This window comes from Drosophila biarmipes, chromosome X (assembly GCF_025231255.1).
Source record: "Drosophila biarmipes strain raj3 chromosome X, RU_DBia_V1.1, whole genome shotgun sequence".
Classification (NCBI taxonomy): domain Eukaryota; kingdom Metazoa; phylum Arthropoda; class Insecta; order Diptera; family Drosophilidae; genus Drosophila; species Drosophila biarmipes.
This window is the reverse complement of record NC_066611.1, coordinates 26,072,504-26,086,122: the sequence shown is the minus strand read 5'-3', so window position 1 is coordinate 26,086,122 and position 13,619 is coordinate 26,072,504. Positions and strand designations below refer to the sequence as shown.

Below are 13,619 nucleotides of genomic sequence, written 5' to 3'. Positions count from 1 at the left end.
ACCATATCGTTGGTGCACTCAATGTGGAATTGAGAAACAAGCCCCTTGCCCAAACAAAAAAGAGAGACGTAAACAAAGAGCCACCTGAAACCGGCGACAACTGACGAGCTAGGAGAATTCCGCAAGCGTAACCATCGATCGAGGAATTGCTTAATCTCGAGCCCCCGATCACCGCCGCTTTGTTCTTAATTTTCAGTCAGCTTGTTGTTGCCGTGCGGTGACAGATGCAGACCCAACTGGAAATTGAAGCAAGTATGCGGAGTTTTCAACTATCCGATACCTGGCATGTGGGTTCTGCGAATTCGTTATGTAATAAAAGACTAAATTAAAACAAAAGAACAACGAATCCAATTTCGAGTTTGTATGCACTGATTTATTAAGTGCACTAAAAAACAGTTAACAAAAATGTTTCTAGGGTAATAACAGAGCCATACACAATACTTGTCTTGCCTGGTATTTGCAGACACTAATGTATAAATAAACCAGGTGCTTTGGGCTGAATTCGGCAAACAACATACCCCACTCTTGCCAAATACCGGGTAAAATCCAAAAGAAACCGAGACCGCCGGCAATTGAGATAGAAGGTACATAAATATTAGCCGCATGTCGATAAGATATACCTACGAGGACGCTAGCTAAACAGCCGTGTATCGAGGCGGCAAATTTTGGCAAATTTACAATTCGGCGACATCGTCTACGGTTCTCGATTCGACCTTAACATCATGATAATGGGTACAGCCGGGGATCGGCCAACCGCCCGCTCAGAAATCATTCACGTTTATCTACGATTTGTAATTGCCGGAAAAGAAATACCGCTTCGGAAAAACTTTGTACTTTGTCCAGAGCCCGAAGTGTGAATGATGTCACTGTCGTTTGATTGAACAAAGCCGAAACGCAATCGCACAGTGATCCCACGTATATACACCAAATGCAGTTTATTCAAACAATTAACTCCATAAATACAATATAGATATGTTTCTTGAGCTTATCCATCGAATTATTTAAAATCGAATAAATCAGGATCTAATTTCAACGCATACTTTAAAAAGGTTTCAGCAGGTTCAGTCACTTCCATTGTGCGCAAGCAAGCCATCTTATATTTAAAGCTTTAAATAGTCACAAATAATTACGTAAGCCATTGCAATGGATTAAATTTGTATAGATTGACTAATCAGCTCGAAATCCATGAAAATATACATATGACTGTTCAGGGAAGCCAGCACGAAGCAAACTTAGTTTACTTACGATAAGATAGCCGCTATCTCGATTGGAAGAGATTAGCTAAGCAAAAGTGAGGTGATACCGAAGTTATTGGGTTCTTTTGTCAATTTTCGACAACTTGCCGCCCACTGTGCGGCGTCATCGCCGCTTGTCTTCGCCTTGCCCTGGAGCTTCGTGCCCGGGAGAAGCCGTTTTCATTCAGTCACGGGCACCACTCAACCACAGTCGGGTCTCTATAGACGGATCGGACGGACACCACTGCACCACCACTGCCACCACATCGACCTTCCCATCCACTGAACACATCTACCATGAACAAGTACGGCATGATGGCCATCTGCCTGCTGGCCGCCTTGGGCGCCCTGCTCCTGGAGGTTAGGGCCAGTCCGGCGGCCACCGGCTCCTCCACCACCAGGCTGGAGCCAAGCCAGCTGGGCGGTCTTACGGCCCAGTTCTTGCCGCCCGAGTATCGCAACACGAACGTCACTACGGGTGAGTACGTGTGGGTGTGACATAACCGCCAGCAAAGCGTATTCAAACCATTTTGGAATGGATTCTATGAAAAAAAAAAAAAGTAGAGCAGCCAATGTATGTTTCTTGCTGTGGTCGAAAGCCAAGTAAATTAAGAATTCTACTTTTTAAGTTCAGTTCTTCGTATTAATTCTTTATCATAAAATTGTCATTGCGTTCTGGTCTTTTGTTATAATATTTTCTCTTTGTAAGCAAATATTTTGCAAACTCATTAAATATAACATTGAGCGTCCACCACAATTAAATCGAATTGGTAATATCAAATAAGTTGAAGGGGTTGTTGAGTAGTAAACTTTTGAGCAGATAAAATATTATTACTTATAAACTTAAAACTCATCGCCCTATGCCCACGCACTTTATTGCGGGCTTTTACTTGCTCTTAAATAAGTGAATTATTCAGTTCCAGTGTGATAAATAACTCGGTGCTCCATGGCTAAGAAGGATATGTTTCTTACAGTCTAGTAGTTCATCTATAACATAGGGATTTTTCACCAGGAGTTCTTCCAGGCTGCATTTCAGCATATAATTTGTCCATCAACTAATCCCTATATCTTCCCTCCCTTTAGAGGACATTAAGCGAATGTACCGCGAGAAGTGCAAGAAGGTAAACGGAGCGGACAACGCGACCTTCTACGACGAGATCGAGAAGGCGGCGACCAAGATGAGCAGCTGCATCAGCGGAGTAGCCAATCTGACCGCCCTGCAGGAGGAGATGGATCTGGCGAAACCTAAGGGCGATTTGGACACCGTGTTCCACAAGTACTGCCTGAAGGCCCCGGAGGCGGAGGCCTGCGTCAAGGAGTTCAATGAGAAGGCCCAGCATTGTTTGACCGCCGACGAGAAGCGCCACCAGGAGACGGTGACCCGTATCGGAGCGGCTCTTCTGCAGTTCGCCTGTTCGCGTGGTGGCGACCAGATGGCCCTCTTCATTGCCGAGCAGGGGCCGGAGTGCCTGGACGCCAACAAGGAGGCCATCAACCACTGCCTTAACCAATCTTTCCACCAGTACATTCCCAAGGATGGCCAAGTTCCGGACCTGATGAGCAGCCCCGAGCTCCTCTTCTCGCCCACCCACTGCGTGGACCTGCAGCGCTTCGAGTCCTGTGTCATCCATCACTTGGAGCAGTGCACAGAGATCACACCCGCCAACATAGTTCAGTCCATTTTTCGCTTTGTGAAGAACGAGACCGACTGTCAGGCTTGGATGGATGCCCGTGCCAACGAGAAGCCCGTCCTGCTGGCGGCCTCCACTAACAACACCGCGGCTGGACTCACCTATTCCGTAGCCGGCCCTCTGTTGGGCGCCACAATGCTCCTGATGCGCCCCTGAACGCCAAAGCTTTTAAGGTCTTTTTTTTTTTGCGATAACAAACGCCTCTGTATATCACTGACTTTTTTTTGTGAGTAGAGTTGGTATTGAGTATCGGTACCATATAATTTAATGTCTCCTAAGGAATTGCTTATAATAAACGAGATTACGACGAACACACCACCTAAATGGAATGCCCGGCGGGCAAGAGCTAACGAAAAGCATATCGGCTGACCAGCCGAATTTAAGTTGATGATTATGATACATGATTTTATGATACATGATAGGGGAGATGTTTAAAACCAAAGAAAAAGGTTTGAAAATAGAAATTGACGAGAGCTCTTCGTATTCGTTTTACAGAACCCCTTACCTTCTTCTATCTATTAAAAAATGTATATTAAAAAGTCTCAAAGTTCATAAATATATTTGGACTTGCAAATATCAAGGGAAGTGATATTAGCGATAAGATATTGTGTAAATACTTGCGAATACTCGAAATTGTCAACAGAGGTGACTAAGTCAGCAGACGCAGTTCCCTGGGACTTTGATCAATGACTGTCAAGCAGATAAGGCCGAAGCTCCAGGCCTTGTCTCTTCTTCAACTGCAGCATAAGCCGCGTCCCGTGGATTGTGGCATACTCTTGGGCTAACTTGTATATCGCAAGGCCCCACTGTTTGAGTGATGCAGCACTACTCAACAGAAACACTAAAACTAGCTCTGATACGAGCAACGATAAGAAGTTTAAAAAAGAAAACAGCAACATAAACGGCGGGCTTATCAAGCGTAATGACTGGGTTTACCCGGCGAAATTGGACAATTCTACGGCCACTGTATCTGGAATATTTTTCACTGCTTCTGCCTTGAAAGGGGCACTATCGTTATCGTAGTATCTGCAATACCATCGATCTTTAATTGCTTTCGCACTGGATATGCCGAATCGTACGTCAGTGCTTGCCGAGTTTCGTTGATAAGCTTCGATTAGGCGGGCTATGTAGCAACCAAAACTCCTATATAACAGAACCGTTTGTTCTGTAGAATAATTATAAAATAATCATTGAAGTTTAAAGAGCGAATGAGCGCGAAGAGATAGGGGACTAATCACCCTTAATTATTTCCTCACTCATATCAGCCAGGTATTCACCCAAGACTATTATAATATATTTCTGTTAAATCACACAAAAAAACCCAAAAATTAGTTGGTGGCCTTTTTCCGGAATGAAATTTAACCGATAAACGACTTTTTCCGCTTGAATGATGGGTGTTAGGTAGTTAAGGTTCCCCTGCTCGAAGGGTGTGGAAAAACTATCGAACCGATTGGGGAGAGAGTGACGCGCGGATGTTACGACTTCAACTCCACTCCCCTGGAGATAAGTTTTGTTTTCCAATTGGCCCACAGTCCGGGAACATTCAATCAGTGCAAATTCCGTTCTTATCGCTGCAGCGGAACCAGGTGAACAACGACTTTCTAAACTTCACATAAATGATGGATGGATGGATAGATCTCCTGCAGTTCTAGTTCTAGTTGAGTATATTTCGCACAAGATAAAAATATAATAAATACAAAAAAAAGTAAATTAAGAGTATAATCGGTTCCTCGATTATCAATTGCCAGATATTTTCAGAGTCGGTTAATGGATAGTTAGTTACCATCAGAAAAATAATTAAATTCTGCCGAATAGATAGTAAGCAATGCCGAAAATAATACAATAAACAATCTTATTAAATTGACCCTGAAACGACCGCAGAGACGCAAAGAACCGAGCGAAGGAGCTACAACCAACCTTAACTAACTTATTCCCAGTTCAGGATACGGGTTGCGGAGGAGCCATCGGGAATTGCTGGAGGGGCTGTTGCTCCAGGTCCTCGCCCTCCTGATCCAGCGCCTCCTCCAGCTGCTCCTCGGGATCGCTGCTTTGGGACAGCACATCGTCCAGATGAAGCCACACATATTCCACAGCGGCGCGCAGTTCGCTTGCGAATCGCCAGACACTGCGGTCTTCCACCAGATCGGTCAGGTTGTACTTGGTGTCTGGCTCCCGGTAGTGCTGCATCTGAGCCACCGTGGTGTCTAGGGTGCGAGGGTTGCAGCCGCCGGGCAGCCACTTGAGGGTGAAGTGGTTGTGCAGCGTCAGCGACAGGCGGGCATTGTGGAAGCACTTGGTGGCCTTGCCCGGCAAGGAGTAGTTCCTCAACCTCTGCGTGTGCTGCAGGACGAACAGCTCGCCGGCGATGGCCTGCTCCTCGTGGTTGCTCAGCTCGGAGAGCACCTTGGTGAAGTACGAGTTGATAAAGCACAGCGCGGGAAAGCGGCCCGCACACGTGCCCCCCTTCTCAACCTCCTGGGCGTGGGCCTTTTGCACCAGCTGATGCCAGTTTCGGTTCTCGCCCAGCGGCATGATCACCTCATCCACATCGACGTTCACCAGATAGTCGTGCCGGTATAGATTTCTGTAGAAGCAATCGTTGTAGGGAATCAGCTCGTTCAGTCGCTTCTCCTGCTTCCTCTGCTGCAGCAGCATGTGCTGGTAGTGCCTCAGCCGGGGCATTCCGTTGGCCAGGGTCAGGGGTCGCAGCTCCAGGTAGCCCGTTCGCTGGTAGTAGTCCAGAACCCTCTGAACCGCCGGATGCACATCGTACATATAGGCATAGATCCGCGAGGCGCCCAGAATGCGCTGCAGCTCGAACCACTCGATCAGGCGCTCCGACAGATCCACATACGGAAAGTCGAAGCCCTTGAGGCAAACGCCAAAGTTCAAGTGTGCTTTGGAGACATTAAGGCTCTTTGTGGTGGCATTTTGGGAGGGTGAGGTCACTACTGGCTGCTCCTGATTGACGTTGACCCTCAGGGAGTTGCTGGCCTTATCGCAGCGCCGCGCAACGAGTGACACCGTTTTGGGCAGTGACCGTAGCGCTGCCGGCGGCAATTCCCTTGGAATCTGGCAACTCAGCAGGTGGGGATAGTTGAGATACCGCTTGCTGCCCCACGCCTTGACCCACACACTCAGGAACTCCGAGACGGGCACGAACACCGGCTCCCGATCGCCCTCGAACCACAGCTGGCAGTGGGTGGGCGGAAACTCGTCTCCGATTTGATTGGCAGTCACCAAAATCCTCACCGTGGGCAGCTTGACCGCCTTCCGCCTGTCAAGGTACGCGGCGTACAGGCGAAAGGTCACGTTAGCGTTGACAAAGGTCTGCCAATAGATGTTGTGTAGCTGCAGGTCCAGGGGATCGGGATAGGGTGCACATGTGGTGTTCTTCCTGTAGCTCATGGGCTTTGCCCAATGGTACCAGAAGCCGTAGTCCACCTCAGGCAGCTCCTGCTCCAGCTGGCGCACCAGCTCCTCTCTGATGGGCTCGTCCAGGTGGTGAACCGGCGGTGGCGTCACCTTCACCATCGCCCCCTCTCCTCCATTCCGCCCCAGGGTAGTGGGATTCAGCTCATCCGAGCGCTGCAGTGCGCCCAGGAGGAGGAGGATCGCGAAGAGGGCCGCCGTTACCAGAACCGTGAGCCGAACGAAGCCAGCTCTTGTTGACATTATGCTCGACTGCGTACTGAGCACTAAAGCACTGGAGTTCTCGGAGTGGATTGCCGGCACCTGTAAACGCAATCTAATCAAAGCGAGAGTGGCTGCGATGATAACCGCCCTCATGCTGAATTATCTATGACCGCGACCAGCCGGGCTTTATCAATTACCCGAATTTAGAAGGCCCAATTCGATCGCATAATAAATATAAATGAATTGGGGTCTTTTCGTTTTCGAGCAACTGATAGTTTGTAAAACGCCGTGCTTAGGGGGATAACATTTTCGTAAACCAAAACGAAAACGATAATAAAAAAAAATAACTTTTCAGGGGATTCAAGGTAAATACATTTGAGTGCAGTATTCTGCCTCGAAAAAATCAAAAAATTTTTTTTTACCATAGTATAGTTATGCAAGTAATATATTGCCTTAGAAATGTTTTTCTTATCTAATTTTCAGAAAATTATTTAAATAAAAAAATATTTAATCTAGATTGTTAGATAATCTAATGTTTAAATGTTAAATCTTATAGCCCTTGAGATTTCTCAACTTATGATATATAACACTTTCCGAGTAGCTTTCCGAGAGCTTTCCGAGTACAACTAAAGTTATTAAATGTAATAGAAGAACACGAAAATACGTTAAAATGCTGACCCAAATCCAACCAAATCCAATCCAATTACATAAGTCATGGAATCCAGACGTGCGGTCTTTGGTTCCCTTATTAGTCCTCTCATTTAAAATACGGAAAAATGGAACATGATAATAGGCTAACATTTTGACCCCCTTTGAAAAGAAAATCCTCAATGTAGAACATTACAAATTCGAACACAAATTCATAGAGGTATTCTACGTACGAATTGGGATCTAATTACAAACTACGAACCAATGAATATACGCCATTTTTAAATTGGGAACCATAACTACAGTTGTGAATTAGACATAGAAGCCTAGTTCCTTAAGCTCTTATTTGGTAACACCTAATCTCTATCCCAAGAACAAAGACATTTCCCCTTTGGGGGGAGCACAATCACATATCTCGGGATTCTACTAATGAAACGATAAAATATGCATGAGGTGAGTGTGGGTCACGAAATACCCCTGTCCTTTAGTCGGAGAAGAAAAACTTGTGAACGCTTAATTTCTGTGCAAATTGTTTTCACCAAACTATGCAACAATGATTCCGGCTTTTTTCCTCCCCTGAGCATCGTAAATGCTTTTGTTTTGTTTCCCTCCCCGCTCGCTATTATTGTCGTATTCCCCACTATTATTTTAACTTTTTGCGTTTCCTTGCGCTGCTGCTGTTATTTTTACAAGTAATTTAAAAATAATTTTATGAGGGGGTGGTGCCGCAGGGCTTTTGGCCGGGTGCGAAGTTTGCTTTATTGACATTGTCACCCCAGTTGAGCTCAGCTCGTGACAATGAACCAACCTGGAGCCCGAGAGCCAGGATGACTACGGACTACAACTACCTCGGCAACGACAGAATAATAAAATTGTGAAACAACTTTTTAATGAGAAACACTTTTTGCACATTGCAGTGGCCAGGGGATTCCCGGTAGTTGGTAGTTGGTAAATTGTTGCCCCAAACGATGATGATAGCCACATAATGATGATGAAGATGGAATAGCTTGCTAATGGCAGTCGGGATAGTTCAGGACAGTGCAGTACATGACGCTCACCTGTTGCTGTGTCACACGCACACAAGCCATAATCCGGAAACTATAAATTATAGCTATGCCTACCTTTTCGCGATCGATTCTCCGGCCGTGGAGTAGAAACTTTCGCCGGTCTATCGGGTCCACACTCAACAATGAACATTTTACGCCGCACTACAGCAAAACTGCAAACTTTCTGCCGTAATTGCCCAGAAAAGTAACACAAATGAAACGCATTGACGCTTAATTACTTTTGCTAAATGGCACGAGCCCGGCAGCCATCCACCATCCACCATCTACCATCCACCATTCTCGATTCTGCATCCCCCGTCCTCGTCTTGAATAAGTCCTTTTCGAGTGGGCGAGGAAAGCAGGAGGGGAAAATGAAAAGGGGTGGTCTAAAGCTCCATCTTCTATTTGGCATGCGGGTGTTTGGGTTCGGTCTCGCTTCTTTCTCGGCAACGCTTTGAAATTTACCAGGGTCCTAGCAATTTACGGCACTCACTAGGTGACGGAACCGCCGGAATTGTTCCTGCAAGTCTTTAATCAATCAAGTTATTCTATTCGTCCGAGTTTAATTAATATCCCCAAAGTTTAAGGAAGTTCAATTCGTTTTCTCGATACTGAAACCATTGTTATTACAGTGAATTTCCAATGGATCACCATAATAATTAGTTTTATAATGCTCCGAAGTATAAGCCTATTGGTTCTTAAAAACATAACCCACTTCTTATCGCCAAATACTAAAGAACTCTTCCACGGGATTGTGATTCAACTAGTTCACCATTTCGTAGGGTAGCTTTGTATTCGAAATCCCAAAACGTATTACCCTGATTGCAATCGTGCAGCGCAGTGAGCATGTGAGGCCTTTAGGGTGCTGCGAGTCGGCACGATTTGACTTTTGTCGACGTCACAATTTGGAGAAGTTTACCCACTTCTGGCGCCGCACAAAACTTGGCCCAAAAAGTTGCCCCGCCACTTGGCAAATGCAAGTTTTTGATTAAAAGCCACCTCCACCTCCACCTCCTGCTCCCAGTTTGGCAGTAGCAGTTCCAGCAGCCAGCAGCCAGCAAAGTTTTATGCCTGGGCTAGAGCCGGAGAAATTGTTAATTGAATGCATTTGGGGTCCTTGCAATGTTTGCCTGTGCGTGATATGGGGCACTTTGCCAAGAGGCAGCAGCAAATGAAGGGGCTGGATGGCTGGGGAATGGTGGGAGTCCGGTGGGGGAAAACGGTGCCCAGGAGCAGCTGCTTCAGTGTGTGAACTGCCTGCCTGGTCCCCCTTAGCCTAAGTGCCGCACAAATGCTTTGCCAACACTTGGCATCGACACCATGGCCTGTCCAACACCGACTGAGAAAGAGAGTGTTCTGCTCAAGCAGTGTTGATCAGGGGTATAGGGGCGATCAGTAGTTATCTAGCAGATAGATTAGATAAATAGGTATCATTAGCTTTCGAAGGCCAAGTGGTTTTCCTTCTATCAAGTTTGACTGCAGTCATGAAGAAGTGTTGCTCCTTAACATGCAAACTTGCAATGCGAATAGAATAACCCTCCCCTCAATCGCCAATGTATCCAGGTGGAAAAGTGGTCGGGTGGCGGTGGAATTAAAAATGCATTGGCCAGCTCGTTTATTGTAGTGCCCTGGCAGGGCTTTGGTTTAGTTTCGTTTAGACAAGCAGCGCACTCGGAGGGTCTGTTGCAGCTGCAAGGATTCCACTCCATTTCAGGAGACACACACTTTTCATTAGCTTGAAGGAAAGGAGGACGGAACGGAGGAGCCCTGCTCAGGTGGGGAATGGAAAGCCCTTAAAGTTAAGCGCCTAAGAGCGGAGCAAAAGTTGCCTTAAAGACTTTGCCAGTCAATAATGACAGAGAAGATGGGATGCCGTTGCCGTTGCCGTTGCCGTTGCCGTTGCCATTGCCGTACCGTGTGCGTTTGGAAATGGAAAAATGGATGCGGATGCGAATCGGGGCTGTGGCTACGCCCACTCAGTGTCTGTGGGCGTGGCAGCTGAATGCGAGGCGAGCAGCCCCCAAAAGCCCGAAAAGAAAAGCAGAAGCAAAAGCAGCTGCAGATTTTCTATAAAAGCCGAGGCTAACGAGATTTGATGAATTGCAAGTCTTTGTGAATGAAGCTACAAGAAAGCTGCAGCATGAATAGCCCCTAGGCACCACTGCCCCTTTTTCCAACCCTCTCCTTGCGCTTTTCCCTCTAAGCCAGGTCCGCATAAAAAAACCCATTAAGTGGTTTAGAGCAGTGAAAAAGCGCACACAACAAGCAACACAGCAAAAGAAAAATGCAGTTGACATGAAAGCCAGCCAACAGGGGGTGGATGAAGGGGGACGAATAGTTGGAGGGTGGTGGGTGTTGGAGACAGACAGTTGAACAACCACGAGGAGCTGAAGATGGAGCAGCAATGCTCACCCAGGAGATGAGATAAGGAACACAGCCGCTGGAGGAGGACAAAGCAGCTTGACGAATTACTTGGCAGCTGCTCCTAGTGAAAACTGCAAGGAATTCGGGGACAAGCCGGGAAAATGCCGGGAAAAGGCGAGGCGCAAGAAATTTAATTTGACCAACATTTTGATGTATCAAGTTCAGTCGGAGCCGAAGATTTATGACTTGCTGACAGAGCCAGCGGAGCAGGAACACCAGGATTGCGACGTCATGTCGTCCGAGAGCCCAGAGGAGCAAGTGCGTCCAGGGCTTATGAGATCATTTACAGCTTAGAGTTGATTCCTTGAAGTATGCCAAAGAAAAAAGCGGACACGATCGGGTTGCATTTCAGGGGGGCGTTAAAAAAAGCAATAACAGCTTTTGTGGCTTTAATTGAATGCGGGTTTTTAAAGTCGTGGAGTGAGATTATGATTATATTTAATACCAGACCTTGGGGCTTTAAATGTTATAGTAGCGTACTGTCGTTCAAGACTTATCTTACTAGGCCTTTAGGCCCGCAGATCTGGAAAAACTTTTGCTTAAGCTCAGCTGAGATCAAGTTAAAACTTCAAAAGCTTGCAGAGCAAAGCTCTCAAAGAAAAATGAAAGTTAGCTGACGGCTATTGAGCGCGTTTCCCATTTCCACTTGCTTCACGTAATCAGCCCACTGGAAATGAGGAAAACAAGGCCTTGACATCGAAGCCAGTTTGACTTGTGGCGATAATTGCCGCGGCGTCTGTGACTCCAACTGTGACGCGGACAGTGACTGTGACTACACAAGGAGAAAAACTATTTTGGAAGTGAATGGAGATTCATAAGTTAATTTGGTTCTTTAAATGTCGTTTAGAGGTGTTTCAAATATGCAGTAGACATCTTTAGAATTAAATAGAAACTCTAGAAATTTCTGTGGCCGCATCGATGAACAGTATTTCCGAAAATATATAATACATATTTGTATATCTAACACCCGTGTTTAAAAACGTACAGAGTTGTAGTGAATAAAACTTCACAAGTCAGTTGGCAACTTCAGATAAGTTTCGGAGCTCAAAAGGCTTTTGAACTGGAAAGGAAGGCTGAGATTGAGATCCCCTCGAGATGGCTCGACTTACGGCTCTGAGCATAGCGGTGGTGCTTCACTCCGTGTTGGGCATCTCGTACTACTACTACTTTCGCGGATCGCCCGGCTCCACTGCCCCTCTTCTGGGCGCCTGGCTCTTCTCGGCCTGCGTGGTGGCGCTGCTCCAGGCCACAAGGATATTCCCCAGTGCCCTGCCCACCGATCACGGGCGCTTTAGGGGCAGGCTTCATCGGGGCAATCAGACATCCTGGGCAGCGTTCCTTCTGGAAACGGGCATCTGTTGCTTGGTGCTCGATGTGACCCTGACCAAGCTGTGGCTCCGCATAGAGTCCCTATGCCAGTGCGCCATTGTGGGCGTCCTCCAGGCCTTGGCTGTCGAGGAGCAGACCTTCCTGGCCTGCGAGTACTGGACCTTGGGCCTGACCACCGGCCTGATCGGCGCCTGCCTGCTGTGGCTCACCCTCTGGGCCACCGCGCTGCCCCGGAAGATCCATTGCGGGCTGCTCGACTGGCGCCGCTCCCTGCATCGCCATTGCTCCTGGATGATCTTCGGACCGCTCGAGCCAGGCACTCCCATTCCACCCCAAATGCAGGAAAGCGCCCAGAGCTTCGCCACCTGAAACGGCAGCTAACAACCCAAGGCCCAGAACAAATTATCAATTGAACTATAACTATACCAAAATTTATGGGTTGGGCAACGCTAAAAGTGTTTTACTGGGCACAGTGATCGATCACAAAGCATAGTGGTGACCCAAAAATACAAAAATAGTTGAATAACTTTGCCAATAAAAATTCGATTTAATAACACCTTAAAAACGGTATATTTTATTCTAAATATCTCTCTAAAGTTGGCCATTTAATCTTTTGTAGATTAAACTTTGGTATTTCTAAGCTAAGGCGGTTTTATGTTGAAAACACCGAAGATATCATTTTTTTTTAATATTTTTTCCCAGATAGTTCCTATGGGAGCTATAAGATATAGTTGTCCGAACCGGCTGGTTCCGACTTATATACTACCTGCAATAGAAAGAAGACTTTTGGGGAAGTCCGATAGCTTGAAAACTGAGAGACAAGTTTGCGTAAAAACGGACCGACAGACGGACGGAAAGACAGACATGGCTAGATCGACTCGTCTAGTGACGCTGATCAAGAATATACTCGAACTTACTTTATGGGGTCGAAAACGTCTCCTTCACTGCGTTGCAAACTTCTGACTGAAAGTATTGTACCCTCTGCAAGGGTATAAAAATTGTTCCATAAAATTATAAAACCACCGTTCCGCCTAATCGAGCCAGTAAAACAAATTGCAAACGGACAACTACCGAGCACTTGTAACTGGTGGCTCGCAAAAGCTGACATCCCCACGAAAAGATGCGGAAACCTGTTTAACCATATCCATGGCCGAATGGCAATGCGGAAGAGGACGAGACGCTGCCTCCGAGCCGAGATCCAGTGGCGACACGCCCCCGAAACCGCAGATTCGGAGTCGGATTCGGAAGACTGGACCCAACGGATGCATCAAAATGAAGCAAGGCAAGTCGATCGAAAACGAAAACGTTAACGACAACGAAGCCAAAGCTGTGATGCGCGATCGATGGCTGTAAACTTGAACTTGAAGCGTGGCCAAAAGCGATGGGCACGGCGGCAACTGGCAACTGGCAACCAGCAACTTGCAACTAGCCAGCAGCAACATGCAACATGCACAAGTAGACACACGCAACAATGCCGCTGAAATGCTTTCAGAGAAGTGCCAGCCAAATGTTGTTGATGTTGTTTGTTGTTTGCTGCTGCTGGCGTGTTTTACTGGCTAAAAGAGCAGTCGCAGCTGCAGCCAGTTGCCAATTCCGTTGCTGCGGCAAAT

The 13,619-nt window shown here is 46.8% G+C and overlaps 3 protein-coding genes across 3 annotated transcripts; 2 read left to right on the top strand and 1 right to left on the bottom strand.

Annotated features, from left to right (window-relative positions):
- The first annotated feature begins 1,416 nt into the window (after positions 1-1,416).
- LOC108024262 (27 kDa hemolymph protein) lies at positions 1,417-3,237 on the top strand. The gene is made up of 2 exons (XM_017094148.3): positions 1,417-1,713; positions 2,319-3,237. The coding sequence occupies exons 1-2, from the start codon at positions 1,533-1,535 to the stop codon at positions 3,080-3,082; spliced, it is 945 nt and encodes a 314-aa protein (XP_016949637.1). The 5' UTR covers positions 1,417-1,532; the 3' UTR covers positions 3,083-3,237.
- Positions 3,238-4,678: 1,441 nt separating this feature from the next.
- On the bottom strand, positions 4,679-6,601 carry LOC108024105 (uncharacterized). The gene has a single exon (XM_017093883.2). It carries the CDS (start codon positions 6,599-6,601, stop codon positions 4,865-4,867), a length of 1,737 nt encoding a protein of 578 aa, XP_016949372.1. The 3' UTR covers positions 4,679-4,864.
- A 5,059-nt stretch (positions 6,602-11,660) lies between these two features.
- On the top strand, positions 11,661-12,581 carry LOC108024117 (uncharacterized). Its single transcript, XM_017093897.3, has one exon. It carries the CDS (start codon positions 11,776-11,778, stop codon positions 12,376-12,378), a length of 603 nt encoding a protein of 200 aa, XP_016949386.1. The 5' UTR covers positions 11,661-11,775; the 3' UTR covers positions 12,379-12,581.
- The last annotated feature ends 1,038 nt before the right edge of the window (positions 12,582-13,619 follow it).